We start from the raw sequence: 16,976 nt of genomic DNA on the forward strand, positions 1-16,976 counted from the left end.
GTAGAAAAGCGAGTGAACGAGTGAGTATGTGAAAAACCAAAATATCGCATCCCCGAAATACATAAGATGACAGCCAGCTGTGAAATATAAACACGATCATTCTAGATAATTTTGTTCTGTTTATCTATACTTATAAAAATCTTATCTCACTGACTCACTGATCACGATTTCTGGAAAACTACTGGATGGATTGCAACAAAACTTAGAATATAGCTTCCTTATACGTCCTAGGTGCTCACTAAGAAATCTTTTGGCGATATTTCAACTCTAAGGGTGGTTTTCAAGGGTTTAGAGTTCGTCTTTCAGCATGTAGCTATATTCTTCTTCTCCCAATCTCTTAATTATAAGTGAAATGTCCATATCATATTTTACTATAGAACCATAATCTAGAGAGAGTGAGGTGATAGAAATGCGACTAATTTCTTCAGCTTCTATTGTATTGGTACCTCTGTTGCTCTATGTATGTATGCAGTCATGGCCTTGAGAGAGCCAGTTGCACTGTCTGTTAATTCATAATCTGGACTAAATACCACGAGAACCGATGACAAATCCCTTCTATTAAAAAAAAACCCCTGCTCTGATTAATTCTCATGAAATTCAATCCTGATTGAAATTGAACAAGCTTTTGTGCTACTGGGCCTGATATTTTCATGTTTCAATATCAGCTAAGAACTGAATCGAAATAAAACATAATATTCCATCAGCTGCTCCTATTTCCTTTCACGATGTCATTACATGACACAAGACAAACCTATTGATATTGATAGATCACAATACTAAAGTTGTCAATACTATTATATTGAGAGAGCAATTTCTGTATATGGCCTTGAGAGAGCCAGTTGTCCTGTCTGTTAATTCCTAACCCGGACTAAATACCTAAATACCACGAGAACCAATCAGAAAAGCCTTCTATAAGAAAAAAAACCCTGCTCTGATTAGTTCTGATGGAATTTAATCATGATTGAAATTGAACAGGCTTTCGAGCTACTGGACCTGATATTTTCATGTTTCAAAATCAGCTAAAAGCTATATCGAAAAAAAAATAATATTCTATCAGCTGGTCCTATTCCCTTTCATCCTATACTATTAAACGAGCAATTTCTGTTCATATGTTTAGATGTTCAGATGTTTGAATGTTTAGATATTCAGATGTTTATATATTTGTATTTCACCGGATCTTGAAAACGGCTCTAACGATTCTCACGAAATCCAGAGCATAGTAGGATTATAATATAAAAATTCGATTGCACTAAGTCTCATCCCTGGGAGAATTCGCTGAAGGACATTGAAAAGTTAATTATTATTCATCCTTGGAAAAACAGCTGATAATAATTATTTCGTCATCTGTTGATGATGGAAGTGAGTGAGCGAGTTCATGTGTGTGGGACTGTGTCAAAATTATGACTCAGCTGTTGAACTTTTGTAATCATTCAATCAGGTACTTAGTGCCGGTTGCAAAAAAAGCCGTATTATTTTCAATCCTGATAATTCCAGTGGATCCATCTTTTTGAAATGGTCTTCTCTGATTTGGTTTATGTGAAATCAATCAGGATTAAAATTCAACCGGATTTTGTGCAACTAGGCCTTTGTAAGGGGAATTCTTGCATTCCTCTGGGAATTAATCTCAATTTTCTGTGATAAGATTGAACATTTCTTTATGAACTATGAATGATATTATAATTTCTTATTTCGTAATAAATTTCTTATGCTTTTGTACTCCACAGCTAAGCTCGGTCCTCGATATTGATGTCATTACATGACACACGACAGACCTATTGATATTTATATCAATGAATCACAAGTAAATACTCAAGTTCTCAATTTAGATAGGAATTAAATTAAGTTACATGTTAATTTACATTCAAATTTTCAGCCCTAAGCTTTTGGTTTCAAGCTAAGATTGGAGAAAGAAATCATATAATGGTATAGTCAATGATCAAAGTGGTTGAATAAACTCTATTCAGAATAATTGAAATTAACATTAAAATGTCCACTTAAAAATTCCCACTTAAATATTTATGATAGTCAAGTTTAGGACATGAGAAATCAGCCACATTAAATGTTAGACTAATTATTATGAATGGACTCTTATACATAAATGGACTTCCATGGAAGAAAGAATCAGTGGATTGGCTGATTTTACACTTTTGAATAAGTGTAAAGAAGAGTAAAGCTGCGTTTACACCAAAGTTATTAACAAAATATGAACATTTGATGAACATATGTGTTAGTCAAGTTCCGTTCAATCTAATAGAATCCATAAGGATTAAGCCATCAACGTTTTGCCAATAACTACTCCGCGTTTAGAGAAAGATTCATTTTCAGATGTAGTGGATCTATGTATTTGCGCCTTCGGTGTAAACCAGCTTAAGCTATAGGCTATGCCAGAAATTCCAGAGTAAGCAAGAGATCCACCAATGGAGTCAATTGGAGTCAACCAATCCCAAATAGACTTGATTTGGAGTTCTATTTTCAATTGCATCAAGCAAAAGCAAAAATGACATGATCACTGCTAATTTGATAACTGTCAACGAGAAATATTAATTGCCAATGGATAAAGTCGAGGTCGACTCTTAATCCCCGCTCAATATTCCACATAATTCGCTGCAATTAGTCTACTATTCTACAGAGCACTCCCAACATATCAATTAATAATTCAAATGATTAGACTCAATAATCTTCATGCCAAGCTGTGGCTTAATTCCTTTATTTATTACCGATGGAGGGCAGATCATAAGATGCTCCTAGCAAATAGTAGGTCCGTGATACAAACATTTGAGCTGTGTCTCATCTCTGAGATAACTTGAGAGGAAAAATTGATCATCCAAGTGGCAGCTTATTGAAACAGAAATTTTCATCGTTTGTTGAGAACTAAAGAGAGGAAGAGAGAAAATTAACAGCTGTGGTTATAACATTTTAGCAATATAATTTGAAAAGATTGCATGATTCAATAAAAATATTCCCTGATGTCAAGATGAGTGCATAAGAGCAACTGGGTGACACCATAAGGCATTGCTAACTTTTAATAGCTTTTCAAAATACTCAGTTGAATGTATATTTCAACAGAGTTGAATGTGTTGTTCAAACTGAGTTGATAGCAGCGCAACTAATCATCACACTTACTGACAACGATTATAGAAATGTATTTGAATGAAGCTTGAAACGGTCCTATATACAATAACATTTTCATCGTGGGAGAGCACCTTTTCGGATACAAAATTCTATGACAGTGACGAGACTATATTAATTCATTATTCAAGTTATATCCAGCAAGCAATTTTTGTTTGTATGATGGACTCAAAAACGATTATAACGGCTTTGGTAGAATTTAGGATATGAATATTTTACAAAAATAATCTGATTATTAAATTCCCGTAGCGAAGCATGGGACCCTGCTAGTCAATTAATGAAAATAACGAGCGAAGCTCGGTGCCCCGATATTAGATTCTTAATTAACAAAGGATGGTTACAGGCCTATTTCCAATTCTTCAAAATTTTATCACCGTACGTCAAGTTTTCAGTTTGACAAGTATAAAATAGATCCTTGCAGAGCACGGGTTTCTGCTAGTAATAATCTTATATATTCATGATAATAATCGATTATATAATTATAGAGAACTGCAACAATACAGTCAGGAAAATGGAAGTCGTTGAAAATTTTAAGTATGACTCGGATCACAGGCTACTGATGAGTGAAATGCTTCTACACAAGAGAAAAATCCGCATGAAGCAAAAACGATTGAAAATAAATCAGATGAATGTTGAAAATTTTGTGAAAAATTTGGAAGAAATAATAGGGAGAACAAAAATATTGGTAACTAGTAGCATGGAAGTGGCATACAATATCCTCAAACAGTCCATACACACAGCTTCTGTCAAAGGGAGAACAACAAAGAAACGGAAGAAGGAGAAGTAATAGGATTTCAGCTGAAACAAGAGATTTTATCGAAGAGCGTGAAAGATTGAATGGAATTGTGAATAAAACTAAAGATCAAAAGGACGAGCATTGACGACTTGGAAAAGAAGTAAGGAAAAGAATAAGGAAGGAGATGGAAGAATATGGAGAAAACTTCATCAATGCAATTATGTCAACAACAGGATCGACTAAGAAATTAAATAGCACAAAGCACAAATGAAAGAAAATGGATCCCAAAACTGAAAATGGGAGGAAGAGTAACAACTACTAGGTGGCTGATACTGGGAGAAATTTACAAATTTTATAAAGAGCTATACAAAATGATAAATGCCAATGACGGATGGGAAATGGAGGATAACCAGCATGTCGAGACCTGTGAGCCCGAAATCCTAGGAGAATAAATAAGAAATGTTATCAACAATCTGAAAAAAGAGAAATCTCTAGGATAAAAAGAGAATATAATATTGTCACGTTATTTTTTATAATTAAATAACGATTAGCCTCCTGCTTGGCATCAATCGGTAGAACATGAAAATATTTTAATAATTATGTAAATCAGGTCGTGGTTTTTAATAGGATACAGTCTCATGAAAATCTTTATAGGCCCAGATATGAGCTTACACAATAATACTGATAATTTAAAAAAAATATATATATATATAAAACTTATCCTATGGTATTGAGGAATGAAAATAAATCATACACCATGAACAATTTGATACATATATTAACAAATATCTCAAAAAATAAATCAGAGCAAAAATATATAGAGCGACAGAAATATATAATATAAGACAAAACAATAATCGAAATCAATAAAATATCACAGGCTAATACTATTCTTTAAGTTCTATAGCACGAAACGCTACCATGTGCTTTCATTTTATGATCATATGCATCTATTTGCATGTAACTTCGATATCAGCTTGCTAATACTTGTCGACTTGGACAATTCTATTTCTAATAAATTTTTAAATCAGCATGATAAATTGACAAACTGGTAATCCAAATATATATATTAAATTCTATAGTTTCTAATAGATTTCTTTGTAATAAATATATTTTTTATCTCAGGGTGCGAGATTCGGCACCTGAAGGAATAAATAGAGCAATTCATCTAGTGAATCAGAGCTACATTAAATTATCGCAAATTATATTGTTGAAATTAATGATCATATAAATAATGTATTAAAAGCCTAGATCTTAGTCTTCTTTGGTTGCTGGATCATTTTATACATGGATTGATTCGTTATTATCCAATAAAATACCTTTTATACTATATTTACTTGCACAAGTATTTTTACCAAATTCTTAATTTATAAAAAACCCTTTCGAAGAGCTAGCTTTGATTCTTATTCAATTTCGAAGCACTGAGGGCGCCCTATCACTATTTCAATATTTTTCACTCACGTGACGGAATTTTCTATGAGCTGCTGATGTCGATCCAACTCCTGGTGGTCCTGGATTATTGTAACCGGAGTCGTCTCTTCCAAGGGTTAATAAAATTATTCAAAGATGACTTTTGCTTTACATTAGCATCACGAAGTCTTATGAGAAAATTAAGTAATTCAATTTAACTTTAAATTATTACAAGGTACAGTAAGGTATTGCACTCTATAATTTTTTGGTGACCTCTCATGGTGGTAGTTGGCAGGCGAGTGGGGTTCTCGTTTCTCATTCTTACAATTTTCATTTCCGATTTCTAAATTTACATAAAATTTGGATATTCTGTTCCTCCGCCATTCAAGGCTCAAATAGACCGTACCAAAATATTAAATTATTACTTGTGTTACATCTTTAATAATTTCTTTGCCTTCGGGCCGTATACAAAATATAAACTATACAACAATAATTTACAAATTCTTATCATTTGTGGAAATATATACAAATATATTTGAACCGGCTCAATATTGCCACCTATCAATTGCCACTATTTGATTGGTGCATGCAAATTATTACAGTATTCATGCGCCTAGTAACCTCCTTCTTCCTTAATACATTTGATTATTTTTGTTGGGGTTTTTAAATATGCTTTCTACACGCAAAGTAATTTTTTACAGATTATTAGTTGTTTCGTATATTACAATAATTAGCCACGTGAGACGTTTAGTTCCTCAAGTTGCATACTGTTTCACCACAATAAATCTCTGCCAAGGTGTTTGGTCAGATTCTACGTTGTGTGACTCAGTTGATCGTTAGGTCACCGATCAGTAAATGTTTTATGCCTAACCTCAAATTTCCAATATTCTATATAATATTAAATAATAGCAAAAAATTATTTCCATTCCTCTTCGGCTGTTGTACAATTTAGCCAGGATGTCTGATATTATCTTATCTTTAACGTTATCATCTTTGGCGATATTAGCCTATTATTTCACTTAGATCTATAAATCTTTCAACTAGGGATTTCTATTTATCCATTCTGATTTTTGAATGTTACAATATTCAATAGAATATTGAGAGACAAAGTGATACCAGGAGATTGGAAAACAAGTAGAGTGATTATACTCTTCAAGAAGGAATGAAGATTTGATATAAAAAATTATAGGCCCATCACTCTATCATCAGTTCTTTATAAAGTATTCGCCTGGATTATTCAAAATAGGATCATGCATACAGTACATGAAAATCATCCACCTGCACAAGCAGGATTCAGGCCAGGATACTCAACCATAGACACTCGCAAGCAGCGAATCAACTCATTCAAACATTTAAACATTAAAACATTCAAACACTTAAACATTTAAACATTTAAACATTTAAACATTTAAACATTTAAACATTTAAACATTTAAACATTTACACATCTAAACATTAAAACTTTTAAACATTTGAACTTTTGAACATTTAAACATTTAAGCATTTAAACATCTATACATCTAAACATTTAACCTGAGCATCCTTTCTTATGAACTTATGTCATTGTGCGAAATATCAATGTGAAGACTATGTCATTGTGCGAAGAAGAAGTTGATGATGATGGTTGAAGCTGAAAATTAGGTGTTTTTCACAATACAAAGAGCATTGTTGTCAGGTGTACCTGGAAATCTATATGAGATCTACCTGATCTCTGATTGTAGAGCACAAAAATGCGCCTAGAGGAATTTTGAATTATACATCTGAATAGTAACAGTCGGAAGCTATTGTTGATCAAAATCTAAAATTCATCGAAAATTGATTTTCTCTTCAAATTTCACTCATTTTTGGAAAATCATAACTCAGTATTCATTAGGGATAGAGAGATCCTAATGATCTCATTTTATTCAGAATTTCATATTCTAGAAAAAAGACAAGAGCAAATTTTTCTGTTCGATTTCAAGATCTGGCAGAATAAGCTGAAAGCTGGAAAATGAGCCGAAAATACGAGGTTTTTGGGCCACTCTGTATCTAGCACAAGGAAATTTTGCATGAAGAAATTGGTTCTGGACATCTCTTATGTACCCAAATAATATATTGAAAAATCAGAACTACAATATAAATTGCTTGCACCAATGTATATAGTGACTGGACTATAAGCATAGTCCAGTATATATATAATACTAAAAGTATTATTAGCATCAGCTTGTCTACAAGGTTCAGCCAAAATGTAGCGAGTTGTCAAGTCTATCACAGCTAGAATGTATGAAAAGCCCATTGAGCTCTCTAACGGTCCTATCAATCATGATGCTGGAGAAGGGTTGTACAGGGCAATTTATAGGAGATAAAAATCCTTGTGGTTTTGTATTAGGAGATTTTCTCTCTTGGCAGTTTTTACATGATTTATCGTAGTTTACTACACTGTCATACATGTTTTCCCAATAGTATCTCGATGATATTTTCTCGTAAGTTTTGTAAATGCCTGGATGACCACCAGTCAAAGGGTCATCGTGAAACATTTATAGTAACTTTTTGATTAGGGATCAAAGTATAACAAGTTTTAATTCATTATGATGCCCATAGAATTTTTTTAGATAAACAATTCCTTTCTGAATGGCATATTTTTTTGATTTTCGAGCTATGATTCTATCGCTAAGGTCAGGATTTTCTATCGCATCATATATCTCTTATGCTTCCATCGTTCTTTTGCAATGATTTAATGTTAGGCTCTTGTAAATGAAAAATATTTAAATTCTCATCATTTGTCAGATCACTTATATCTCTTTGAAGAGGATATCTACTCAGAGCGTCCGGGACATGCATTTGAGCTCCTGGTTAATATTTCAAATCAAATGTGAACTCTATTCATTTCATTAGTAATTTACTCCTTCTAGTACTGGGATTTTCCCATGTTTTATAATATTGAAGACTAGCATGGTCTGTGTAGATCGTGGATAATCGTCCTATCAAATGATATTGTCTGAAATAATTAATGCAATACACGATTGATAGTAACTCAATTTCTCCAACTGCCCAATTTTTCCTAATTTTTAGTTAGTTCTCTAAAAACAAAAGCTATCGGATGTAATTTTCCTTCATTATCTGGCTGCGAAATCGCACCTCCGATCCCCACTCGTGAAGCATCGCAATGTAATACCACCTCCTTATCATTACAAAAGTGCTGAAGTACAGGTTGTGACAAAAGTTTGCTCTTTATTTCCGCGAACGCTTTCTGCTGATCTTCTTCCCATGTTATTGATGCTTTAATCTCATTATTTTTCGATATCAGTTTTGTCAATGGTTTTGCAATAGTGGCATAGTTATGAATGAATTTTCTATAGAAACCACTGTGACCTAAGAATGCTCTTATATATTTTACAGTTTTTGGAATAGGATACTGTTCAATAGCTTCTAAGTTTTCAGATGTTGGCTGTATTCCCTCTTTCGAAACGTTATGACCAATCACTTTGATTTTTCAATAGAAGAAATGACATTTAGCTGGATTCAACTTCAAGCCTACGTCTTGTAACCTCTCAAATGTTTTTTTTTTTCAAGCTGTTGATATTGTTTATCAAATGATTCTTCATAACTTATGATATCATCTAAGTAGATCAAAACTCCTCTGTACAATAAATCATTGAACAGTTGATGATTGCACGTTGATATGCATTTGGGGATGATCTAAGGCCAAAAGGCAGTCTTGTAAATGTATATAAACCTTTATGAGTTGCAAAGGCTACATATCTCCTGCAATCTTCGTGTAGTGGTTGTTGGAAAAATGTTTGCTCGATGTCAAGGGTGGAAAAGAACTCAGAGTTTTCAAGAGAATCAAAAATTGTTTGAATGAGGGGTAGAGGATACTTATCAGGTAGTATTTTCTCATTCACAGATTCGTAATCTACGACTAATCTAAATCCACCATCTTTTTTTGTGACTAGGAATGAGGGAGATGAATAGTGGCTTTGCGTTTCAACAACGATACCAGCTTTTATCAATACTTCGATTTGTCTATCAATTTCCGCTCTCTGTGCAACAGGTAATCTGTAAGGTGACTTAGCAATGGGCGTGTAATCTGTTAATTTGAATTTGTATTCCGTTAATCTTGTCTCTTCAAAATAAATTTCGCTAGTTGAAAAAAGATGTTTGTATTTGCTGATGAGCTGTTTTGCTTTTAATTCTTGTTCTGACGTGAGGTCTCTATTAATGTCTATCATTCCAGAACCTCCATCATCAAATAAGACAGAATCAACAGATAATAAAGTTTCGTCCTGGTCACTCACTTCTCCCTTCGACAAAGCAAATCAAATCAAATTATTTTTATTGCATGAAAAATGACAAACAATGGTGTACACTTCACAAATTTGTAATGATTCTATTACTTAACTAATCTTAGACACTAACAACTAGAGTAGATATTAGACAATATTGACAAAATTAAAATACAGTCATACACAAATTGTGAAGAAAAAAAGAAATATCATGCTTCTCCTCCACGAAGGCTGTAGCCTGTGTGTGGAAAGGAGTCTGGTTTTTATAAGAAAAGTATAATAATTTGTAGCATAAGGTAAGGATAGTTTTTATAGATGAATAAAATATTGTAATATCTGGTAAGTTACCTGCGGTATTGTACTAGAGTAGTTAAGCTACTCTATTTTTAGAGAAAAAATATATAAGTAGATGAATAATTGCTTTAAAAAAACAAATAATTCAATTGAATAACAAATTGGTACATACATGCAGTAAATAAACTAGAGTAGTATAAATTTATGTTTAGATAAATTTAAAAAAAATATTACCAAATGAAGAATAGCCTGAAAAAGTTGCCCCAATCATTCTAGATGAAATATGATATTCAAAGAGAATAATATGATAAATAGTTGAAGTAGAAATCAGTTAATAAACATATTCAGTCAAAACATTGGAACAACACATTGAAAATTATTGAAAAATGTTGATATCAATATAACTAGGAACATACAGCTGGATCACGAGTTTAATATAATTATTATTGATAGCTGGAATGGATCATGAGCTCTATATTTTCCCTTCCTATCTCTCTCAACCATATTTTAATGTATTTTTTGTACATATAGGGTGTACAGTTATGAACATTACGGAGGATGGTTGGCATGTTTCTGTATAAAATATGTGCAATGTAATGGGTGTTTGTTGTTGAATGAGTTTTTATAAGTCTCGGAATTTCAATGCCTAATGAGTATGCTGAGCGTGTTGTGCGATTATGAGTTATTTTTTTGAACATATTGTTACTGTTTAAGCGAATGTAAATAAGTAAACACTTGACATACAATTGTCGAATATCTAGAACATTGAACTCATCATATATTTCATTTGATGGCGTTCGAATGGGTTTATTCAGAGCTGTTTTAATAATTCGTTTCTGTGTAATGAGTAGAGGATTGAGTATGGATTTGTACGCCCCTCCATAGGCTAAAATTCCGGCAGTTATCACAGATTGGACGTAGGCAAAATAAACTTTTCTCAAATCATCTATTGTTAGGAATTGGCGTAGGTTTAGGAATATGTAAATAGATCTCCGGATTTTGTTTTTCAAGTGGTTTATGTGGTCTGACCATTTTAATTTATCGTCAACTATAATGCCCAAATATTTATATGAACTGACTCGCTCAATGGACTCGCAGCGGCAATGAATATTGTTAGGGTTTAAACAAGAATGTAAAGTTATTGAGTCAATGGGAGGATCCTGACTTTTTCGCAGAGAAACTTCAATGAATTTGGACTTTCCTATATTGAGTGTTAATATATTTTGGTCAAACCACGCTTTCAACAGGTGTAGGTCAGTGGATGCCTTTTGATACATTTCGTCTCTATTTCTACCGGTAACATGTAGCGCTGTGTCATCAGCGAATAAGAAAAGGCTGCCAGTGAGAGGTAGTTTAGCTAGGTTATTGAAGTCTTACGTCTTACATCATTATAGCAGTCTTACGTCTTGTTTTCCTGTATTGAAAATTCTTATTTCCTCGATCTCTCCAATTTCACAATCGTTTCTGTCCCAAAGCACATGCAATTTCTTGTTCTGTGTTAATGATTCATTAGGGGTGAACGAAAATACTCTATTCACTTGATTGGTCAAAATCACTTCCACATTGACATCTCTTTGGGCTGGTATTATAGTTTCGAAAGCACATTCAACTACATTTTCTGAACTAGGTAGGGGAAGGTGGGGTAAGATGGGGCCATTAAGGATTTTCTTTTTTTCACAACTTTTTCAGAATACCTAAAAAATCAAACTCTATACCAAAGTTTACAGTAGATCATTTACTATGATAAAAAATATCCCCATAAGAATATCTAACCTTTTATAAAGAATAGAGCAATTACAAAAAAGTATTACAAAAACCCCATCTTACCCCCGATATGGGGTAAGATGGGGTATCCCGTGGGGTAAGATAGTGCTCTAGTAATAATTTTTCAAAATATCCATATTGAGAGCTGGAAAGAATCCTTATTATATTAGATAAGTCAATTGAAGGAAATTTGAAAAAAAACATCATATATACAAGCTTTTTGGTATCAAAATCTGTAAGTTATTATAATAAGTGTTGATTTGATATTTTCACAAAGTATTTTATTTACAAAGTTTGCAGATATGATTAACCTCATCATCGTCATCTTCTTCACCAGGACATGAACAGTGTGCCCATTTATGGCATTTAATGCAGGCAACCCACCCCTCATCAGATTGGAAATATAAAATATCCACAATAGAGACAGTTTGCATCTTCTTCTTCATCCTCTGTATTGCTATCTCCATCTTCTTTTTCTTTCTGTTTTATGATCCTGCGCTTTTGATTTCTGTATTCAACGTTTTTGGTCTTCTTTACATTTTCTTTTGACTTGCTGAATTAGTGATTTCTTGGCTGCTGGTTGATTTTTGTTGAGCTTCTCTTTAATTTGATCCATGAGTTCATGTTTGTATGAAGAGCTTGTTACCACAACAGTTTTACCTTTTTTATGATTTGTCTGTTGAACATTCGCTCGTCCTACATGAGGAAGAGGCAAAATTTGCTCAGGAGATATTGTGAAATTACTTTGAGAATAACTTGTTAGCCTACATTGTGGATAATGTCGTTTTCTTCAACTTCATGTACAGCTGGACCCCAATGAGAAAACCCAGGCTGTGCATCATTGTTAGCTGGAACATTTCAATAAAATTTATTTAATACAGCTGGACATTGAATAAATTAACAGTCTACTACACATTATCTTGAAAAAGTCAAGCTAGACAGAGCCGGAAGTTCAATCAGAATAGGCTAATTATAAGTTTCAATAGATGAAATACATTTTCAAAACACCACCATTTTTACGTAAATAGGATATTCATAACCATATTAGCCTAGTAATAGTAGTAGAATAAAAAGTTGCCAGTGAATTGGAAATGTCACTGCAACAAACATGCATCAAACATCAGAGAGTCTATGTCTAAACGTGTTAGTAAACTAATGGGGTAAGATGGGGTCATCCCCATCTTGCCCCAAAGTAGGTTTCCCCATCTTGCCCCATGGTATAGCTTTTAGTTGAATTTTGATAATTTTTATATTAGAAATAGTAGAACAATTACCTATATCATATTATAGTAGGTAAGGAAAGATACTATTAGGATATGTTGATAAAATATAAAATAATTCCAACACAACTCACCTGTCACAGATTTGAAAGTGCCGAATATTATAATGTGAGTCAGCTGAACCATGCATAAGACCACTGGACATGAACGCTTCACTCAAAAAGGTTGCGGCCTTGTTCGTAGTGTTGTCCTTCGCCTTTAAGCAAGTTATGATCTTCATCAACAGAGTACAGCACCTGACAGTAAAGAAAATAGACCTACCCCGTCCTGCCCCATTCCCCATCTTACCCCACCGTCCCATACTACTTTTTTTCTAAGACTTCCATGAGAATTTCGTATTTTATTCAACGAACAAATTCAGTCTTCGTCCATATTTAAATCAATTATACAACCATTATAATTTATTGAAATTTTCTACTATCAAAGTCTATTTGCGCTCTATAATCTAATGAAAACTATTTTCATGCAGCTCATTTGAAACTAATCTTCGATTTTTGTTTCCGTAATTGTTCCTAGAATTTGAATCCTGGAACTGGCCTACACTTTTACTTATATTTGTTACAACGGTACTGAGATGGTCTAATTTTCTTTCTAATGTTTCTACACTGATTCTTTGAACAGGCTGATCGACTTTGATTTCACTGTTAATACCTAATCTCTTATCTATCAGGATGCGGGATCATATTTTTTCAAATTATTTTCCAACTCTTCAATTGTAGCATTATCCATGAATGCTACGTGCTGAAGTGCACCTAAATCTAAACCTCTCAACACGTATCCTACGACTCGTTTCATTGACATTTCTGGCTCAAGTTTATGACATAGCTTCATTATATCAGCTGAATATTCAATGTATGACTCTGTCTGTACTTTAGTTCTATTCTCCAACTTTTGCCTTGTGGTCTCTTCGTGAATAGAGTCCGCTAGTTTAATTTTAAGGTGATCCACTGCATCATCGAAAATCAAGTTGGGATACTTTTCCGCAAAATTATCGAAAATAGTCAATGCTGTTCTTTTTAGGTACAAGGGCAAATACAAGATTTTGTCTTCCTCGTCCCATTCATTTATTTTGGCTGCTCTAGTGAATATTTTCAACCATTCGTTGAAGTCTTCACCCTTTGAGCCACCATATATTTCAGGTTTCGCAAATGGTCTGCTATCATTCCTAGCCATTTTATTTTCAGTTTTAATATCTGTTGGCCTATCTGGAGTAACTGTATCGTAGTAAACTTCTTCTTGTTTTCTATTAACAATTCTCTCGTAATCCCCTAGCATAGGAAACAGTTCACGATTCTGTTTTGACAGGTTCCCTGTTTTGAGCAACTGACTCAGAGCTTCTTTAGCCCCTGAATCGTGCTTCGTGTAAACGCTAACCTTTTTTGCCAGATTTACTGCATATCTCAAATATTCTATGTTGACATTTTGAGGGATATGAATTCCTAATTTATGACAAAGCTCCAACAATACGGATTTATCTAAATTTTTCTCATGCAATGATATGGGTGAATTTAGTAGATAACTTTCGAAATTATTAGTTGAAGAAGTATTAGAATCGTTCAATTCTATTGTAAAATGTCAGTTCTATTATTGTAAAATAATATCATGACCCTAAGAACTCTACGAATGGGGAACATAATACACCTAAAATGAATTGAATAAGCAACCTGCAATAGATAATTATATTAAATATTCTAGAAGGCGAATCTTGTACAGTAAAAGCTATTTCTCATGAGTACGGCGCCCAACACCATGTAATGGGGTAATTAAATGATATGGTAATATATTGTAATGGGGTAATTATTATTGGTAATTGGGGTTATATTATAGGGTTGTGAGAACAACCCTAGACATTATGGTAACAATTTATAATGGGGGAATCGCTTGGCTTGCGAGAGATTGAATTGATCTAACTCTATAACTTATAAGAAAGGAACTATATTTTGAAAGATTAAACTGGAACAGATTATATTTTGGAGAACTAAGTAATCGATTCAATCAAATTGTAACTCAAAATGAAACTGGAAACTTAAATGAAATAATATGAAGAAAACTTTTTAAACAAACAAGAGAATAATTACAGGATTTGCCTTCAATAAAAAAGATAAATAATATAATTATAATAATGAAATTGATAATATTTTCAACTCACTGAACCAGGAAAATGGTGTTTCGGAACAGAGGGGTAGAGCCGGGCCTGATTATCTGCTGTAGATAGTTCCAGGTTCCGTCCTCGTAACCGACTGCGAAGAGGCATACATTTTTCAGTCCAATTTTACTTGTTATGAATTTTCACCGTCGTCGACACTTTTAATTTTCAAACAATGGATGCTCTCGGATTGTGAAAATCCATGTCAAATAATCGGCTACATTACACTAAGGTATTACCTTATATACCTTACCTTCCTGGAAACCCTATTTTCTGAACTTGCAATTCCAAACTGCTCATCGACAATTTGCAGCTCCAGACTGTAAATCACTAAGAAAACCCATAACTGAAAAATATATTTCTTTCAAATATTATCACCATTAGCCTACAATGGTTTTGTTTCAATTCTTGAATTTATTTATTATATCATTTGCAAATGCAATTAACGTGAAAATTGAATAATAGAATTAATAGATTGTTTCTTCTGCAGGTGTAGCGTTGATAGTGGAGTCGATTACTTGGAAGTCTACAGACCCAAATTTCGATTGAAAGCGAAGACTGAGAATAAGATCTCCAAGACCTATAGCCTGGAAACACCAGATATGTATACAAAACAGCAGTTTGTTCATTATTTGAAAGGGGAGATCTCAATGTGTCATGATAATCAAGTGAGTCAATGAGCAAAGAAATTAATCTTAATTCTTTATTGAATCATACATTAAGTACATCATCAAAATGATAGGGAGGGAAAAAATAAGGTCACCTTATGATATTCCTCGTCCAAATTTACATAAGATTACACATAGTCCGAAGAAGGTTGAGTCTTTTTCACTTCACAAAATTTTCAGTCCTTAATTATTTCCACAATGTGAATTTTCAAATCTAGATGCTTCGAAACCAAACATAGAAGAAATATATATCACATTATTTTCACTAAAATAGGAAATATTCACATATTGAGGGAATAATTTTGCAGAACCAAAAAACAAACAAAAAAAACAATTACCAATCAGAATTTGATTTCAGGATAACAATAGAGCAATTTTATAAAATAGAAGTAAAGCTGAGGTCTACAGTTGAGACTCGATCAGCTTTTGTCTGTTTGTTTTTTAGTAGGCCTACCGCAGCCACAGTCGCAATTATTGTCCGATCTGGATGAAATTTGGTATACATGTACTTTGAAAGAAGGCGCAGAAACATATGTGTAATGATTTTTGATAACACCTCCGGTTTTTTTGTAATTTTAAAAACCACAAACCAACCGCCATCCAGAAAATTACTTCCTATGATCCTCCTTCAAGGTAGGCGCACACAGATCGTCATCGGATGATTAGATTTGATACATTGTTTTCAATAAGAGAGCGCATACCTATCCGCATCGTATAGGTATATGCACTCCAATTAAAAACAATGCATCAAATCTAGTCATCCGATCCGTCCGATGCGTGCCCCTCCGTCCGAAGACGATCTGTGTCCGCCAACCTTTAAGGTAGATGCACACAGATCGTCATCGGACGGACGGCACGCATCGGACGGATCGGATTATCATATTTGATGAATCGTTTTCAATTGGAGTGTGCATACCTATCCGCATCCGTATAGGTATGCGCACTCCAATTGAAAACAATGCATCAAATCTAATCATCTGATCTGTCCGATGCATGCCGTCGGTCCGATGACAATATGTGTGCGCCTACCTTTATACGCCAATATTACTGTAAAAATATTGGACTATACTAATTTATTTATCATAAATCAGGGGCCTGTTTCATAAAAGTTACAAGTCCTGTGATACAGGAGAATCACCATTCCCATTACATGCTCAATATAGCCGATAAAATCAGCTGTTCCTGTATTACAGGACTTCTAAATTTTCATGAAACTAGCCCCAGCTGTCCAGTGGATAATTAATTGCATGCTATGAGCCATGGGATTGATAACTCGAAGTAGCA

General features: G+C 33.6%; 1 protein-coding gene across 2 annotated transcripts in view; it reads left to right on the forward strand.

The window, feature by feature from the left end:
• Positions 1-16,976, forward strand: part of LOC111054806 — a 724,817-nt gene that overhangs the window by 403,280 nt on the left and 304,561 nt on the right. For both annotated transcript variants that reach the window (XM_039419907.1, XM_039419906.1), the window contains exon 11: positions 15,515-15,692. In XM_039419907.1, coding sequence (XP_039275841.1) covers positions 15,515-15,692 — 178 coding nt within the window. The remainder of the gene's footprint in view (positions 1-15,514; positions 15,693-16,976) is intronic.

Source organism: Nilaparvata lugens, chromosome 2 (genome assembly GCF_014356525.2).
Source record: "Nilaparvata lugens isolate BPH chromosome 2, ASM1435652v1, whole genome shotgun sequence".
NCBI lineage: Eukaryota > Metazoa > Arthropoda > Insecta > Hemiptera > Delphacidae > Nilaparvata > Nilaparvata lugens.